The sequence below is a fragment of the Halichoerus grypus genome, chromosome 2 (genome assembly GCF_964656455.1).
Source record: "Halichoerus grypus chromosome 2, mHalGry1.hap1.1, whole genome shotgun sequence".
Taxonomy (NCBI): Eukaryota; Metazoa; Chordata; class Mammalia; order Carnivora; family Phocidae; genus Halichoerus; species Halichoerus grypus.
The window spans coordinates 198,861,194-198,876,751 of record NC_135713.1 but is presented as its reverse complement, the minus strand read 5'-3'; the positions used below and the strand labels follow the sequence as shown (position 1 = coordinate 198,876,751).

The 15,558-nt window shown below is 40.9% G+C and overlaps 1 protein-coding gene across 3 annotated transcripts in view; it reads right to left on the bottom strand.

Annotated features, from left to right (window-relative positions):
• MAP2K6 (mitogen-activated protein kinase kinase 6) overlaps positions 1-15,558 on the bottom strand; it is a 113,118-nt gene that overhangs the window by 28,768 nt on the left and 68,792 nt on the right. For 2 of the 3 annotated variants that reach the window (XM_036083797.2, XM_036083798.2), the window contains exons 2-6: positions 12,179-12,245; positions 3,936-3,984; positions 3,235-3,348; positions 1,501-1,620; positions 336-452 (exon numbers count right to left, since the gene is read on the bottom strand). In XM_036083797.2, the coding sequence (XP_035939690.1) occupies positions 336-452; positions 1,501-1,620; positions 3,235-3,348; positions 3,936-3,984; positions 12,179-12,245 (467 nt within the window). Of the gene's footprint in view, positions 1-335; positions 453-1,500; positions 1,621-3,234; positions 3,349-3,935; positions 3,985-12,178; positions 12,246-15,013; positions 15,103-15,558 lie in introns of those variants that run through there. The other variant, XM_036083796.2, reaches the window with a different exon arrangement.

Sequence of the window (15,558 nt, the reverse complement as noted above, 5' to 3'; positions counted from 1 at the left end):
TATTAGCCTTAAGAAAACATTTAAAAATCTACAAATGAAAATCAAAGTAAACTAGTATCAGAATATAGACACCAGGAATGTGGTCATAGCAGATGAAGGCGCTGCTTAGAGGCATTTTAACGGAGAGTTTACCAAACCAAGTCAGGGGTAGAATCTTCGACACAGTGCCCAGAAAGAAAAGCATTCATTTACTAGTCCACAGATGCACTCCTGCACTCAACAGACATGTGCTATTGCTCACATCCATCTAGTGTTTGCTCACAATAGGGAATCAGACACATATCAGGTCTAGACTTCTCATATGCTCCTTATAGTAGAGTTCATGATGTACTCACAGAAACTGCTATTTTCCCTAAGATGTCCTCTGGAATTGTTTGGCCTTTATCGATCACTTGTTTGTAGAATTTATCTAGCGACGTATCCATGAGCTCCATGCAGATCCAAACATCACCCTGGAGATAAATTGGTTCAGAGATTGTTGGAGAGGATAGAAAAGGAAAAGAAGGGGAAACAGTTAACACCTGTCGGGAAAAACCATTTCTTACTTGAGTTTTCGGAGGACATGTACAATTTCCCTTCAAGATCTCAAAGGAATTTACAAACAAGCAAGTTCGTTTCCAAAAAGCCAACCAGTGGAGAGCCAAGCAGAACCTGCATGTGATCACCTACTCCTTGATAAAGAGCATGATCTAAATACTAACAGTCACTCCAGCTATGGAAGGAAGAAGTTACGAGAATAAAAGGCACAGTATAGGGAATATAGTCAATGATATAATAGAGTTATATGGTGACAGACGGTCGCTACACTTGTGCTGAACACCTATAATGTAGAGAGAAGTTGAATCCCTATGTTGTACAACCTGTAACTAATGTGACATTGTGTGTGACTCAAATTTTTAAGAAACATTTTTAATAAATAATACATCAGTACTATTAGTCACCAACAATAGATCCCCAGAAATCCAGGCCTTCATGGTTACTGTCCTCTAGGGATTAGGTCTACAGGCCTACTCCATACCTCCCACCCGGAACACTGGCAATCATTCATCCAAAAGCTAGTCGAAGCCTCATAATCCATATCATGGGAAAGTGAAAGCGGAGGTAAAGCAAAGAGATAAACGTAAGCCTCCGGGGTACATTAACAGGGTAAATAAAGCTTATCATTTGGCCAAAAGACCACAGTATTTCAGATTTTAAGAAATCTGCCTAAATTAGTCTATAGGCAATTGATAGAGATAACCCATGCCAAAATAAACAAACCAAAACAGAAAGGAGAAAGGGAGCCTCAGGGTCTTCAAAAGGGCTAGACACATTTGGAAAGACTCTCATTTCAAGCCAACTTTGCGTCAGGGCATGTCACCGCTGCCAGAGCAGAAATCGCTCAGAGAAGACACGGCAGATGAGAAAGAGTACCAGGAATGTGCATCGTGTTCATGCGATTAGAGAAACACCTTTTTAAGTCCTTGTCCTCCCCAGATGTTGAGTTGAAGGATCACCTACCTCCCGGAAGAGTGCACCATAAAAGGTGACGGTAAAAGGACAGTCCACTGTCCTCATGGAAATATCCAAATCCATCAGTAGCCTTTTCTGCTCCTGGCTATTTACTGTGGCCCGGATCCGCTGAATGGGAATGCATGGAAAAACGTATGGTTACTGCTCTGAGGATGAGTCAGTTAATAAGGCAGGGACCTTAAGGAGTCCCATCCCGAAAATACTACAAAACTCATAGAACAAGTTCTAGCAACAACCTTTCACGTATTTACCCTAGTGATTAGCTATTTGTAACAAATGAGAAATAAGGAAGACTTGCAGTGGATTTCCTGAAAAATCCCTGGCAAGAAGCAAACTGGTAATATATTTTGGAAAGTGTGCAAATGTTGGCGAATGTACTTCCTTCCAAGTCACAAAAACAGCCTGCTTTATTGTGTTATGTCTGTTCAGTACAGAGACCAGAGTATTCGTGACTTTGTGGCTAACTCGGGATCCCACAACAAGATCTAAAAAGCCCCTCTTTGGGAACAAGGAAGAATATTTGGACTAAGTAGCAACTGTAAAAGAATGGACAGAGCTCTCAGAAATGGATGGAAGCAGAAATGGAGAGACTGTTCATTCCTATCCCAGGGCTTCTGAGAGAAGAGACACCTGTCACACCAGCAAATGCAGAATTAAAGAAATACGATTCTGTCATTAAATGACAGTAAAGATATAATATCACAAGGCTTTCATATTTTTGGCCTAATTGGCAAAAAGTCTGAAGAAGAACACATGGCAAAATCTAAAAGGTAAGGGAAAGATATCTCCATTCTCCAAAAACAAAGGGGTCCCAGCCTTCTGACCATCTACATTCTTAAAAGGCCCAAATCCCTGAATTCATGTACAGACGGTGGATCCCCAAAGCCCCTCGAGCATCTACTCAAAAAATACTCAATGAGGGGCGCCTAGGTGGCTCAGTTGGTTAAGCGTCTGCCTTCAGCTCAGGTCATGATCTCAGGGTTCTGGGATCGAGCCCTGTGTGGGGCTCCCTGCTCAGCAGGGAGTGTGCTTCTTCCTCTGCCTCTCCCCTCACTTGTGCTCGCGCTCTCTCTCTCTCTCCCAAATAAATAAATAAAATTTAAAAAAAAGAAATATGCAATGATTCTAAATTTCTTTTTCCAGCTCAAAAATGATGCAAATTCACTCAAGATGCATTTTACCCTCCTTTTTTCCATAAACAGACACCACTTTCTCCCTCAATTCTGATTTCCTGATTTTCGGGGACCATTCTTTAAAAGCAACAGAATATTAGAATAAAAGAGACTTCTGAGACGTAACAACCAAATGCAGTATGTGAACTTTTATTTGGATTCTGATTTCAACAACCAGCAGGCAAAAAACAAAGCAAACAAGAAAAAAACATGGTGATGATCCAGGTAATTTTAATTTGGAGCTGGTATTCCATGACATTAAAGAAGTATTGATAATTCTTTTAAGTGTGATGACATGGTGGTTACATAAAAAATTAAAAGGAGGGGGTCAGATTTATCAGTTAAAATAAAAAACAAAACCAGTAAACACAACTCATACCAAGGAAGCATTTTCCAGACATTTGGAGGGAAATACTGTTCCCTACAGATAATCTTCTTTGTTTGACCCCATTGAAGATTGTTTTGCTTCTATGGAAAGAACTGTTTGGCAACTGAGATGGACGAACGTATATACCACAGACAGAACACGTTTGGGGAGTGTCAACTCTACCTTCACCGCCATGATCTGCCCGCTGGGCACGTGTCGCATCTTCTCCACCACCCCGTACGCACCTCGCCCCAGTTCCATTATAGGCTCCAGGTCATCCGCCTTCACCTCAAAGTTCTACAAGAGAGAAAAGTAATAATGCAAGAGTAAAGAAAAAAATAAAGGACATAAACTACCTCGTCCTCTCTCTGGCTTCTCCTGATATTCTAAGGGTTATTTCTGGTCCAGAAGCTTCTGGTCTAGAAGTTTTATCCAAGCAGCCGCTGCAAGCAGGAAGCACCAGGACATGTTCAGACTCACAGAGTAGGTCACCTGCTTGTCACGGGCAATACAGAGATCCAGCTCCAGCTCAGCCTCCAAACTCACTTTGAGCTGTCTACACTGGCTCCTTAGCCCTGCCCCCTTCCTCATACATTTAATCCATTTGCTGACTGATGGCAACTAGATCTACCCTTGGACTTTGAGGACTGCATCCCAAAGCCAATCATCTACTTTCCTCAAATACCTTCCATCAGGGCAACACTAGCCTGATTTCAACAAGGCATCCAAAACAGCAAGAGCACCACCCACTGCTTCTGCTTTAACTCAAACTTTTGGACCCATCCCCTGACGGCATGTTATAGAAAATAAATTTTCCAATGGCCAGTCAGAAAGCATATATGAGAAATGGTCAAGATATTAACTGGCAAACGTGATTTTTTTACCTGATTTCCAATAGAAATGCAAGCTTTAGAGTCTAAGTCTCGAGGTGGCCTAAGAAAGAAAAGGAGGAAAAGAAAAAACATGAGGTATTTAGTCAATTATGCCCTTCCCAAATCATATACGACTGGAGAGAGTTTCCTTAGGGGTAAGTTGGAAGTTCATCAGTAAAATAAAGTAGCACAGAAGTGTTAATAGTGTGGGATTTGGAATAAAATATATTTGGGTTTAAATGACTTCATCTCCAGGGTGCCTGGGTGGTTCAGTCAGTTGAGCATCTGGCTCTTGATATCTGCTCAGGTCATGATCTCGGGGTTGTGGGATCAAGCCCCGCATTGGGCTCCATGCTCAGCTGGGAGTGTGCTTAAGATCCTCTTCCTTTCCCTTTATCCCTTCCCATCCACCCTGCCCCACGCTGGCTCTCACACTCTCTCTCTCTAAAATAAATAAATCTTTAAAATGAATAAATGACTTAATCTCTTTGACTGTCTATTTCTTCTTTAACATGAAGATATTAATATATCCTGAGATATTCCAAGTAAAATGCTTAGCAGAATGGCTGGCATACAGTAAATATCCAATGAATATGACCTAGGTGTATAGAATTATATAAATAAATGTACTATTCTAGTAAACCCCAAACTTTTTCTTTCATCCAAGAACACCAATGTGCCCAATTATTCCATCACATTTTCCCATAATTTAAAAAAGTAATAATAATTAGCATATGGTTATGTTAACTCACAAAATCCATAAACCCTAATAATTCCAAATCTCTCTAGTCCCCACGTTTAGAGATGGAAAAAGGCCCAGAGAGGTGAAGTAACTTGCCCAAGGTCACAACACTAACCCAGTGACTTGCCCAAGGTCACAATTAACCCAGGTCTCCTGGTTTGCAGGTCAGAATATTTCCTGTTCTTTCAGGCGTATAAGACAGTTGTGTTATTTCTTCCATACACAGCACACACACTGTCCAGGGGTCATCTCAGCACCCAGAGGTTGGCTGATTTTGTGTCTCCACAGAAAAAGCACACGGTCCCCTCATGTGCATGTATTTCTACTACTTCAATACTAGCTGGGTTGATATCAATCCACTCAAGAGAAAGATGTTTGGCTTTGGCCATGCAACTAACTAAGAGCTTCGAGAAGCATTTTCGTGGAATAAATGCACCAAAAGTATCACCACCAAAAGACAAAAGAATTCTGGGGCTGCCAGAATCAAAGGTGACCAAAAAGACCAGGTCTTCCTAAGGGGAAATTCCATGTAGAACTCTCTAGAAACACAAAAGGGAAAATGGAAGGAAGGGAAGATGATAGGAAGGGAGAAAAGAATCCTAGCCCATGACAATTTTTCCCAACCCTAATGTGTTATAATTCTGCCCCTTCTGCTGAAACTAACTAAATAAAACAATAAGGAAAAAATGGGAATATAAACACAGATATAAACATAAATTTAAGGTTTTAATGGCAAGCCCTCCCTCACCTCAAAATCCCTTTGAAATGCATAAAACACCTAAAACAAAGTTTTTCTGGACTAACTTAAAACCAGGAACTGGGAGGGAGAGATACAGAGGAAAACACATACACACACACAAACACACACACACACACACATCCCAGTACACACCAGTGATGTTTTTATATATCTTGTGTTTATAAGCAGGGAATTTTTCTTCAGAAATACTTTCCAGAGGATTACATTTCTAAAGATCTGATTTCTCATTCTCAAAATTTCCAAAGCGATTTTTCTTTCATCATCAATGATTTGTACTAATTGCAATGGAACTCTGAAATAAAGACAAATATTACTTGAAACGTGTGACTACCATAAACAATAAAAAATCTCTTGCAGTTGTTCAGCACCCTTCCTTTTAAAAAGTATGAAGCAACAGGAAAAGGGGCTTCCTCCCTTTTCTTGCCACCCAAGGAAGGCATTGGGTAAGACCTCTTCCAGCTCTGATATTCCAGTATTCATACAGGGCTTTGCAAATTACAGCCTGTGGCCCAGCTAAGAATGACTGTTTTCAAGTTTAAAAAGTTGCTGGAAAACAGACTATGAAGAATATCCAACTGGGGCCAGTAGGGCCCAGGTAACCTGAAATATTTACCAGCTGGCCTTTGTAAAAAAAAAAAGTTTGCTGAACTCCAGCATTGTACTAACCTTGTAGTATACACCTCTACCTAATAGGAGGGGGTCATGCAATTTTCCAGAATGAGAAAAATGTAACCCAGAAAAGCTGAGATTTGCTAAAGCCAGACAGCCCAACAGAGCTGAAAATAAAACTCATGCCACTTGAATCTGTCTTGACCTAAAGAGAAAGGGATATAGGCTGAATCAAGTGCAATGCTTTATCTACATCTCATTTAATTCTTTAAACACAAACTCTCTCTCTCTCTTATGAGTATCTTTACTCCCATGGTCCAGATGAGAAATCGTCTGGCTCAAAGTTTAACTAACTTGCTCCCAAGTGGTAAGGCCATGATTTCAGCCCAACTCTGATTGAATCCAAGGAACCTACTCCCAACACCCAGGGCCCCTCTAATGAAAATGATCAATCCGCCCAACCCTGAGGCCTTTGGGCTCATCAAGTCTGCCAAAAGCATCAAATGATGGGGCCAAGGCTGACGGCTCATATTAGATTCGTTGACACTGTGTTCTGTCCAGGGCTGGGCATAGTAGTTTGTCTGGGGCACTGAGTCTCTGCAGGAGGTTAAACTGTGGGTGTATGTTCTCTGTTGCTTATTCAATATTTTAGTCCTCTGGGGAAAGAAACAGGCTTATTACAAAATTCCTTCCCTGGAAGGTCAAAGGTACTCCAAAGGTCACCTAGTATTAGCTTTTTGGAGCCTGAACTCTTACCCATGAAGTGATGCTCAACTCTTCTGACCACCTAATCTTGTACAGGTCTGTTTTCTCACTTATAAAGTAAGAGTAACACAGACTGACTGCCTCCTGAGCTTCTTGGGAGGGTTAACTGGAATAATACTCACTAGCATAGAATCAATTCAGAACTAGCTGCTGCCAATCAAGTATGGGGACAGCTCAGAAACCCGAGCCAAAGACACATTGGCATCAGTTACTCAGAGAAAGAGCTCAAGCAGAGGGACCACACACACAGAACTAGGAAGAATGGACCTCTGTCCCAGGATATTTATTTTTGTGTAGTACAGCAGAAGGCAGGGTATAAATGGTACGAGTCACCAAGCCAACCCTAAAAAATTGCCAAGAGAAACACAAAATGTGGAAGCTACTTCTTTAGGACTATGAATATAAGCATCAGTATTAAAATACTACTACTAATAATAAGGCTCTCCCGGAGCTAAAGTGGTCTAGTCTACAAAATAAAGTGATGCTCTTGGCTTTACGCAGTGAAAAAGAAAATCAATTAAACACATTCAAAGTTTATTCTACCACAGGAGGGGAAGACAACACAGAAACTGGGTTTATCCTTGCACAGGTTTTTACTCATTTGTTTACACCAAGGTAGGATTTATTGTGGCTTTCATAAAATTCATAAAATACAGAAAATTAATATAAATTAGAAGAAGATGAGGGCTAAAAGTTTAAAGAGAAGGAATATAAGACAAGTGGGAGAGTGACATAGGACTGTACCCCAAAATCAGGGCACCTCGGTGGCTCGGTCAGTTGAGCATCCGACTCTTGATTTCAGCTCAGGTCTTGAGCTCAGGGTGGTGGAATCGAGCCCCAAGTCGGGCTCCACGCTCAGCGGGAAGTCTGCTTAAGTTTCTCTCTCCCTCTCTGTCTGCCCCTTCCCCCTCTTGCATGTGCACTCTCTAAATACATACATACGTACATACATACATAAAATGTTTTAAAATAGCAATAATATTGATAAACCTCCAGCAAGACTGACACAGACTACAAGAGAGAAGGCAGATTTCCAGTCTCAGGAAAAAATAGGATATCACAACATGTCCTGTAGCCATTCAAAGAATAATCAGGAAATACTATAAGCAATGTTCCTCTTATAAATTCAACAACTTAGAAAAAATGGACCCACTCCTTGAAAACCAGCAACTGCACAGACTTGAAGAAACAGGTCATCTGAATAGTCCTATAACTATCACAGAAATTGATTTTGTATTTTAAAAGCCCCAGAAAAAAGAAATATATCGGCTCATTTTGTTTCACTGGAGAATTTTAGCAAACATTTTTTTAAAAAGAATTAATACAGATTTTACGTGTCTACCAGAAAAAAAAAAAGAAGAAACTCTTACCAATTCATTTTATGAGGCCAATATTACCTTAATGTCAAAACCAGAAGATAACAGCATACACCCAAAAAAAAAAAAAAAAGAAGAACAACTCAAAACAACCATTACAGACCAACATATCTCATGAACTCAGACACAAAAGTCCTCAACAAAATTTCAACAGATTGAATCCAACAATGTATTTAAAAAAATGTACCACAACCAAATGGAATTTATTTTGGGCATGCGAATCTAGTTTAATATTTAAAAATCAATCACAATGTAATCCATATCAACATTACAAAGAAGAAAAACCTATGATGGTGTCAAGTGATGCACAAAAAAGCACTTAACAAAATTCAACACACGTTAACAATAAAAACCCTCGGTACCCCACAACTAGAGAGGAACTTTTTCAAGCCTCAATCTACAAAAACCTAACATCATGCTTAAGGGTAAAGATTGAACACTTTCCCTCTAACAACAAAGCAAGGTTGCTTACTCTCACCAATCTTATCTGACATAGTACTGGACATTCTTGCCACTGAAATAAAGCAAAAAAATAATGAAAGTTTTTAAAAATACAATTTGGAAAGGAAGAAAGAAAACTCTATTGGCAGGTGGCATGATTGTAGACATAGAAAACTCTATAAAGAATCTACAAACACACACACACACACACAAAGAATCTACAAAAATGCTCCTAGAACTACTAAGTGAATTCAGTATGGTCCCAGGATACAAGAGCAATAGAGAAAAATCTACTACATTTCTATACACTGACCCTTAACAGGTGGAAACCAAAATTTAAAATGGAGTATCATTTATAGTTGCTCCCCACAAAATGAAATACTTAGGTATAAATCTTAACAAGCCCTACTGTAAAGAGTCCGTATGATAAATACTATAAAATACTGATGAAAGACATCAAAGAAAATCTAAAGACTTGCAGAAATCTACCAGGTTCATGGATTAGGAGTCTCACTGTAATCAAGACGTCAACTCTCCCCAAACTGATCTAAAGGTTACACATAATTCCTACCAAAATCTCAGCAAATTCATTTGTAGACATAGACACACTGATTCTAAAACTAATATGGAAAGGGAAAAGCCCTAAAATAGCCAAAATTATTTTGAAAAACAGAACAAAGTGTGAAGCAATGGGTTCTTAAAATTGTCACCAAAAGCATAACCCATAAGAGGAAAAATTGCTAGATGGGATTTCATCAAAATAAAAGGATGAAGAGACAAATTATAGACTGGGAGAAAATGTTTTTAAATCACGTATCTGACAAACTCCTTGTGTCTAGAATATAGAAAAGAACTCTCAAAACTCAACATTAAAAAAGTAATCTAATTAAGAAGTAGGCAAAGACGTGCACAGACATTTCACCACCAAAGATATATAGATAGAAAATAAACACCTAAAAATACTCAGCATCATCATGAGAAAAATAAAAATGAGAACTACAATGATGTAACATTATACATCTATCAGAATGGCTAATGGGGCTCCTGGGTGGCTTAGTCAGTTAAGTGTCCAACTCTTAACTTCAGCTCAGGTCATGATCTCAGGGCTGTGAGATCGAGCCCCGTGTCAGGCTCCACGCTCAGTGGGGAGTCTGCTCAAGACTCTCTCTCTCTCCCTCTCCCTCTGCCCCTCCCCCCAACTTGCACTTTCTCTCTCTCACACAAAAATAAATAAATATTTTTTAAAAAAAGAATGACTAAAATGGAAAATAGTGTTAATGTTGGCAGGGATGCAGAGAAACTGGATCATCGCAAATGGCTAATAAGAATGTAAAATGGAAGGGGCGCCTGGGTGGCTCAGTCGTTAAGCGTCTGCCTTCAGCTCAGGTCATGATCCCAGGGTCCTGGGATCGAGCCCCGCATCGGGCACCCTGCTCAGCGGGAAGCCTGCTTCTCCCTCTCCTGCTCCCCCTGCTTGTGTTCCCCTCTCTTGCTGTGTCTCTCTCAGTCAAATAAATAAATAAAAATCTTTAAAAAAAAAAAAGAATGTAAAATGGTACAACCACTCTGGAAAATACCTTGGAAGTTATTTCAAAAATGGAATTACCAAATGGCCCAGCAATTGCACTACTGGACATATGCTCCAGGGAAATGAAGACTTATTTTCATGCAGAAACTTACTTTTGTCACAATAACCCCAGTTTTCCAAAACTGGAAACTACCCATATCTCCTTCAAAGGCTAAAGGGTTCAACAAACTGTGGTATATCCATACCATGGAATGGATTCAGCAATAACAAGGAAAGAACTACTGATACATGCAACAACTTGAATGAACCTCGAGGAAACTATGCTGCAAGGAAAAGCCAATCTCAAATAGGAGACGCGTGATTTGGTTTATGTAGCAACCATGAGACAACAAAATGGAAATGGGGAACAGATGAGTGGTTGCCAGAGATTGGGGCTGGGAGTTAGAGGTGGGCGTGACTATAAGGGAGTAATACCAAAGAGTCTTGTGGTGTTGATACAATTGAATACCTTGATTATGGTAGTGGTTCCATAAGGCTACACATGATAAAACTGCATAGAGCTACACACACACACACACACACACACACACACACACACACAACGAGGACTTATAATAACGGTGAGATTTGAATAAGTTCTATGGTTTGCACCAATGCCACTTTGTTTTGACATTGGGTGGCAGTTGTGTTAAGATGTGAACATGGAGGGGAGGACACAAACTAGGGGAAAGGTACATGGGACTTCCCTGTGCATTTCTTTGTCCTCTCCTGTGAATCTACAATAATTTCAAGTTGAAAAGTTTTAAAAGTATATCACACAGAGTCCTATACAGATACTACAGGGAAGTAATATATTTGAGTCTAAACTCTTGAGAAACCAATCAGAGAAGAGATGTTATAAATTACACAGGTCATAGGTCCACAGGAAAAAAAAAACACCAAAAGGACCAAAAACACCAATCTCGATAGCAGATATGGAAAGAACCTCCTGCTGCAGAGCCTCAGGAAAGGACCAGTCTAAGGTGAGGTTGGCCCTCGAGCTACAGAGCAGTACCCAGAAGAGTGTACTTTCCGCTCTGTACTTAAAGGTTCTTGAGTGGAACATTTGTTCATACCACCGCAGGGAATGGCCAATGGCCTCAACAAAGTCTTACAGTAGACGTGATCATTTTTACTAGCACTTTCCAACACCAGGAGGTTCACTTTCTGATAGGATGGATCGTGGTTAAGGTCAAAAACCTTTAGAAAGAGAGGCACTTGTCGAGATGACCAACGGCCTTGAAAACTCAAGCTTCCATTGGGATGGCCTTTCCCTATACTTGCTCTGCCTCTCTAGAACTTCTATTGTGACTTTTTTCCTTGCAATTTCCATTCCTCCCAAGCAGATGCTTTGTAAGGTGGTCATATCTACAAATGGAACAGGAGGTACTCTCACCATCCCACGGAGAGAAAAAGAAATAAGAGGAAGGCTAAAGGAGAGGGTATCCTGCTTCACCAGGACTTGAGCTCACTTAGGGATTTGGACCAAAGCCTCTGCTAATTTAAAAAAAAAAAGGTTCCTTTACCTCATTTTGCCTTCTATTTATATGGGATAGGATTTAGGTGTCAGGATGCTGAGTCCTTATCAAATACCGTCTTTCCATCTCTACTCAAGTTTTATAGTAGTGGCTCTCCCAGGGATTTGCTTATTTGCTCAAGTCTATATGGAAAAGGCAAAAAATCCAGGGCCAGGGACCTTTCTGAACTTCATAGGACCCCATCTGCCAAACGCATTTGTGACACTCAATTTTCTGCCAACCAGTAACATGAGAGGCTGAGTTCAAAGCTACCCTGAGTTCAAAGCGCGATATAGACTGACTGATTATTTCAGGTCTCAGAACAGTGAGCACATGGCTCCCCCCTCTAAAGGGCTCTTCTTTCTAACAGTGATTTCCATAGTCAAGGCATTGCTCATCAGTCCAAAAATGAACCCCCATTCCCTAGAAATCTGTAAAGTGAAGTGTTTGGATTAAGACGATGATCTTGCCAACTTACGTGGAACTGGGCTGAGGTTGTTCAAATGCTTCTTTTGGAATTTTAAGGCCAGGGTTTCGCTTCCTGCCTATGGGGAGAGACACAAGGATAAAGTTAAGGTCGAAATCACAGCATGAGAGTGGGAACAGAGACCCTGCAGCAGAAGCAAAGGGCTAGCCTGGAAACATGTAGCTCTCATCTCCTCATGCAGAACCCCACTTCTCACCCAGGAAGTCTGTGAATGCCGAGCACCCAAGCACCAAGCAGAGCACAGCTTCCCAAATACAGACTGTGCTCATGGATGAGGTTCTTTGCCACTTAAGGATGAAAAGATCAGTATAAGGATGCTAACACTCTCTTTACCCAGGAGAGCTGCCCTTTCCTCCCTGCCAAGAGGTGGTTGTTCCAACTTCTTTGTTATTTCTTGTACATGAGAATGGTAATGGCAGATGGTATCGGCTATAGATTTTTTCCTTTTTAATGTCAGTCCAATATAATCACCTTTATCGCAGTATCTTACAACTTTCTCATTTGATCTGTAAACAACTGATAGATTTAACCATGGAGGGAGAATAAACAATACCTTCCCACTCTTCTGCCCTGACCATTTGTCAACCACCTGTCATAAATGGAAACACCTAAAAGAGGGAGAGAGTAATATTTATTTACGTTTACCCTGTTCCAAAAAGGAATAAGGTAACAGATGGGCTCATGTAAGGAGGTTATCGCTTCTTTGGGGACCAGGTAGGAATGTAACCCATGTGTTCATCCTTGGACTGAAACCACAGAGAGTTTGGCTCAAATAATTTTGCTGATGAATAAAAAAGAATAGACTGATGGCGCGCCCAGGTGGCTTGGTCGGTTAAGCGTCCAACTCTTGATTTCAGCTCAGGGGTCGTATGATCGAGCCCCTCATCGGGCTCCACACTGGGCGTGGAATCTGCTTGAGATTCTCTCTCTTCCTCTCCCCCGACCCTCCCCCTCTCTCAAGGGGAAAAATAAAAAAAGAACAGACTGAGAAATGCCAGCTCAGGAATGTGAGTAGTAGTCTCTTAAGAGCCCAGGATTTTCCTCACCTAAGGAGATCCTGGGTCTCTTCATGCTTGGCAGGGGAAACCAAAGCAGAGCTGGATAGAATGCCAAGGGTTCTCCTTTTTTTTTCCTCCCCTCTGCTCTATATCACTGGGGTGCATTACAGCACTGACACCAGCCCTGGACAAGACCTGGGTTAGAGATTCTCAAGATGCAAAGAGACTTAAGACATCAAAGAATATAACCTCCTTGCAGGAAAATGACATCCAAAGATTTCCGTAATTGCTCAACATCATAGAACCAGCAACGACCCAGTCAGAATCAGAATCCAGGTTTCCCAACACCCAGCCTGGAACTATACTCTGTTCTACAATGGAAGGAGTTCAGGGATGATCAGAGAGAGGGGGGCATGGGGACATGTGATTATGAGCTTTTAAAAAACCAGCTTATTTCCGGTACTTTCACTCACCAAGCGACCTCCAGAGTCACTTTTCACCTGACTCTCGGTATCCTCAAGTGTAAAATGGGGAAATAATACTCATGCCGACCTCATTGGGCTGGAGAGGAGAGCCATGGGGTATCACATATGAAAGAGCACAGACCTATCTTAAGTAGCTGTTAATTATGATCATTTAGAGAAAGAATCTGTACAGTCTCATTAAAAAATAAGTCATTTAAGAAATTCATGAGCAGAACTGGTCAGATTACCTCAGTCCAAGATAATGTGTAATCGACTCTTGTTCTATCCCTTCAAAATCCAAAATCAGGATCAATTCTGCCAAGTTGTATAAAGCCAAGGAGAAATATGCTTGGCAGTAGCCAACGCAGAGAAAGCCTTTCAGGTCCACCTTCGTTGTCACAGGTCTTCTCAATGCTCTCTTCCTTTGGGCTCATCTATGTGTTTTATAAGATTCAAAACTCACTATTACTTTCCTCCTGCCGGAGTTCAGATGGCCCCACTTAGCACATGTTACTAAGTTAGTCAGTTACACAATACAGAAAGCCTTGTCCATACATATGGTAGATAATAGAGAGATTATGCTATGTACCAGGAACAATGCTAAGGGCTGGATCTGATGGTGAAAATCCCAATAGATGCGTGGCCCAATTCCAACAATTCCTCTCCATGCACCTCAGTCAAAGAGCTAGAGGATGCTATTTTAAATACTGTCATGAGGAATGCATGACAAATTCCATTTGTCCAGATGACTACATCTCTACTCCAACACAGGTGGCAGGTTATTCAGATAATCCCAGCAGATACAACCCTGTCTTCCCCTCTGTTAAAACAAAATAAAAGTAAAATATATTTTGCCTCTGAAAAAGTCTCCCCCGTTGCCATGTAAGCAAACCAAAAGCAAAAGTTACTCTGAAATTCCTACACCTCCCTCTTCTTCATTTCTAACTCAGCTCTTACAAGAGAGATGTCCAGAGAGATAGCTATTTGTGGGGGAAAACTGCCTTTGCAAAACACAGCAATGAATTATTCTACCATAGCAATTGACTATTAGCAATTCATGATTATACTGTAACTCCACAAATCTTCAAAACGTCTCTGCAAAGAAACAGTAAAAGAGAGAGAGACAGAGAAGCCCTTGGCACAGAGGCTAAAGGAATAAATGACCAAAACAAAAATAAAGTCTTCAAGGTGTGAGAAAAGAAGGCTCCTACTTCTTTTCTGACAGCAACAAGAAAAATACTTGCAGGAGACACAAAACCTGGTTGAATGACACAGTTAGAATACACCCTGCCTTCATTTTCAACAGTGCATCAAATTGGACAAAAATCACAGACACATGCACCAAAATTCCATAACTCACTTACTTGCCCATCCCTGAAAGAGGAGGCCAGGGGTGACTCTGATGAGGTTTTCAAGGCTGCAAGCAAGGCTCGCAGAACAGCACACACAAGGCATTCTTCGCTCAGCTCTGAAGACCACACTTCAGCAGAGAGAAACAGCCCTGAATAGACTCCACCCTCTCAAGGGCGGATTGCAGCAAACCTCTCCGAGTTTATTGTTCCCAGCAAACCGCAACTTCACAAAGAAAGAAGGAAAGTGGGTCCATTTGGACACCGAGGCGTGACATGCACTGCTAACCAGACTTGGGAAAAAATACATCTATAAAGTAATCCCGGACCGTAGTGCCTTTTCCAGCCTTTCTATAAATGCCTCTTTCATTTCTTAGGAGAAAGAAAAACAATATGTGGTCAGTTTCCAGCTGTGTTTATTTCAAAGCAATCTGTTTCCCGGGCAAGGCTGCCAACACCTGACGCTAACATTTAACACCATGTTAAAAAGAAAAGAAAAAAGTAAGCGGGGGAAGCAATGTAAATAATACATACACTGTACCCAAGGATGTGAAATGGCC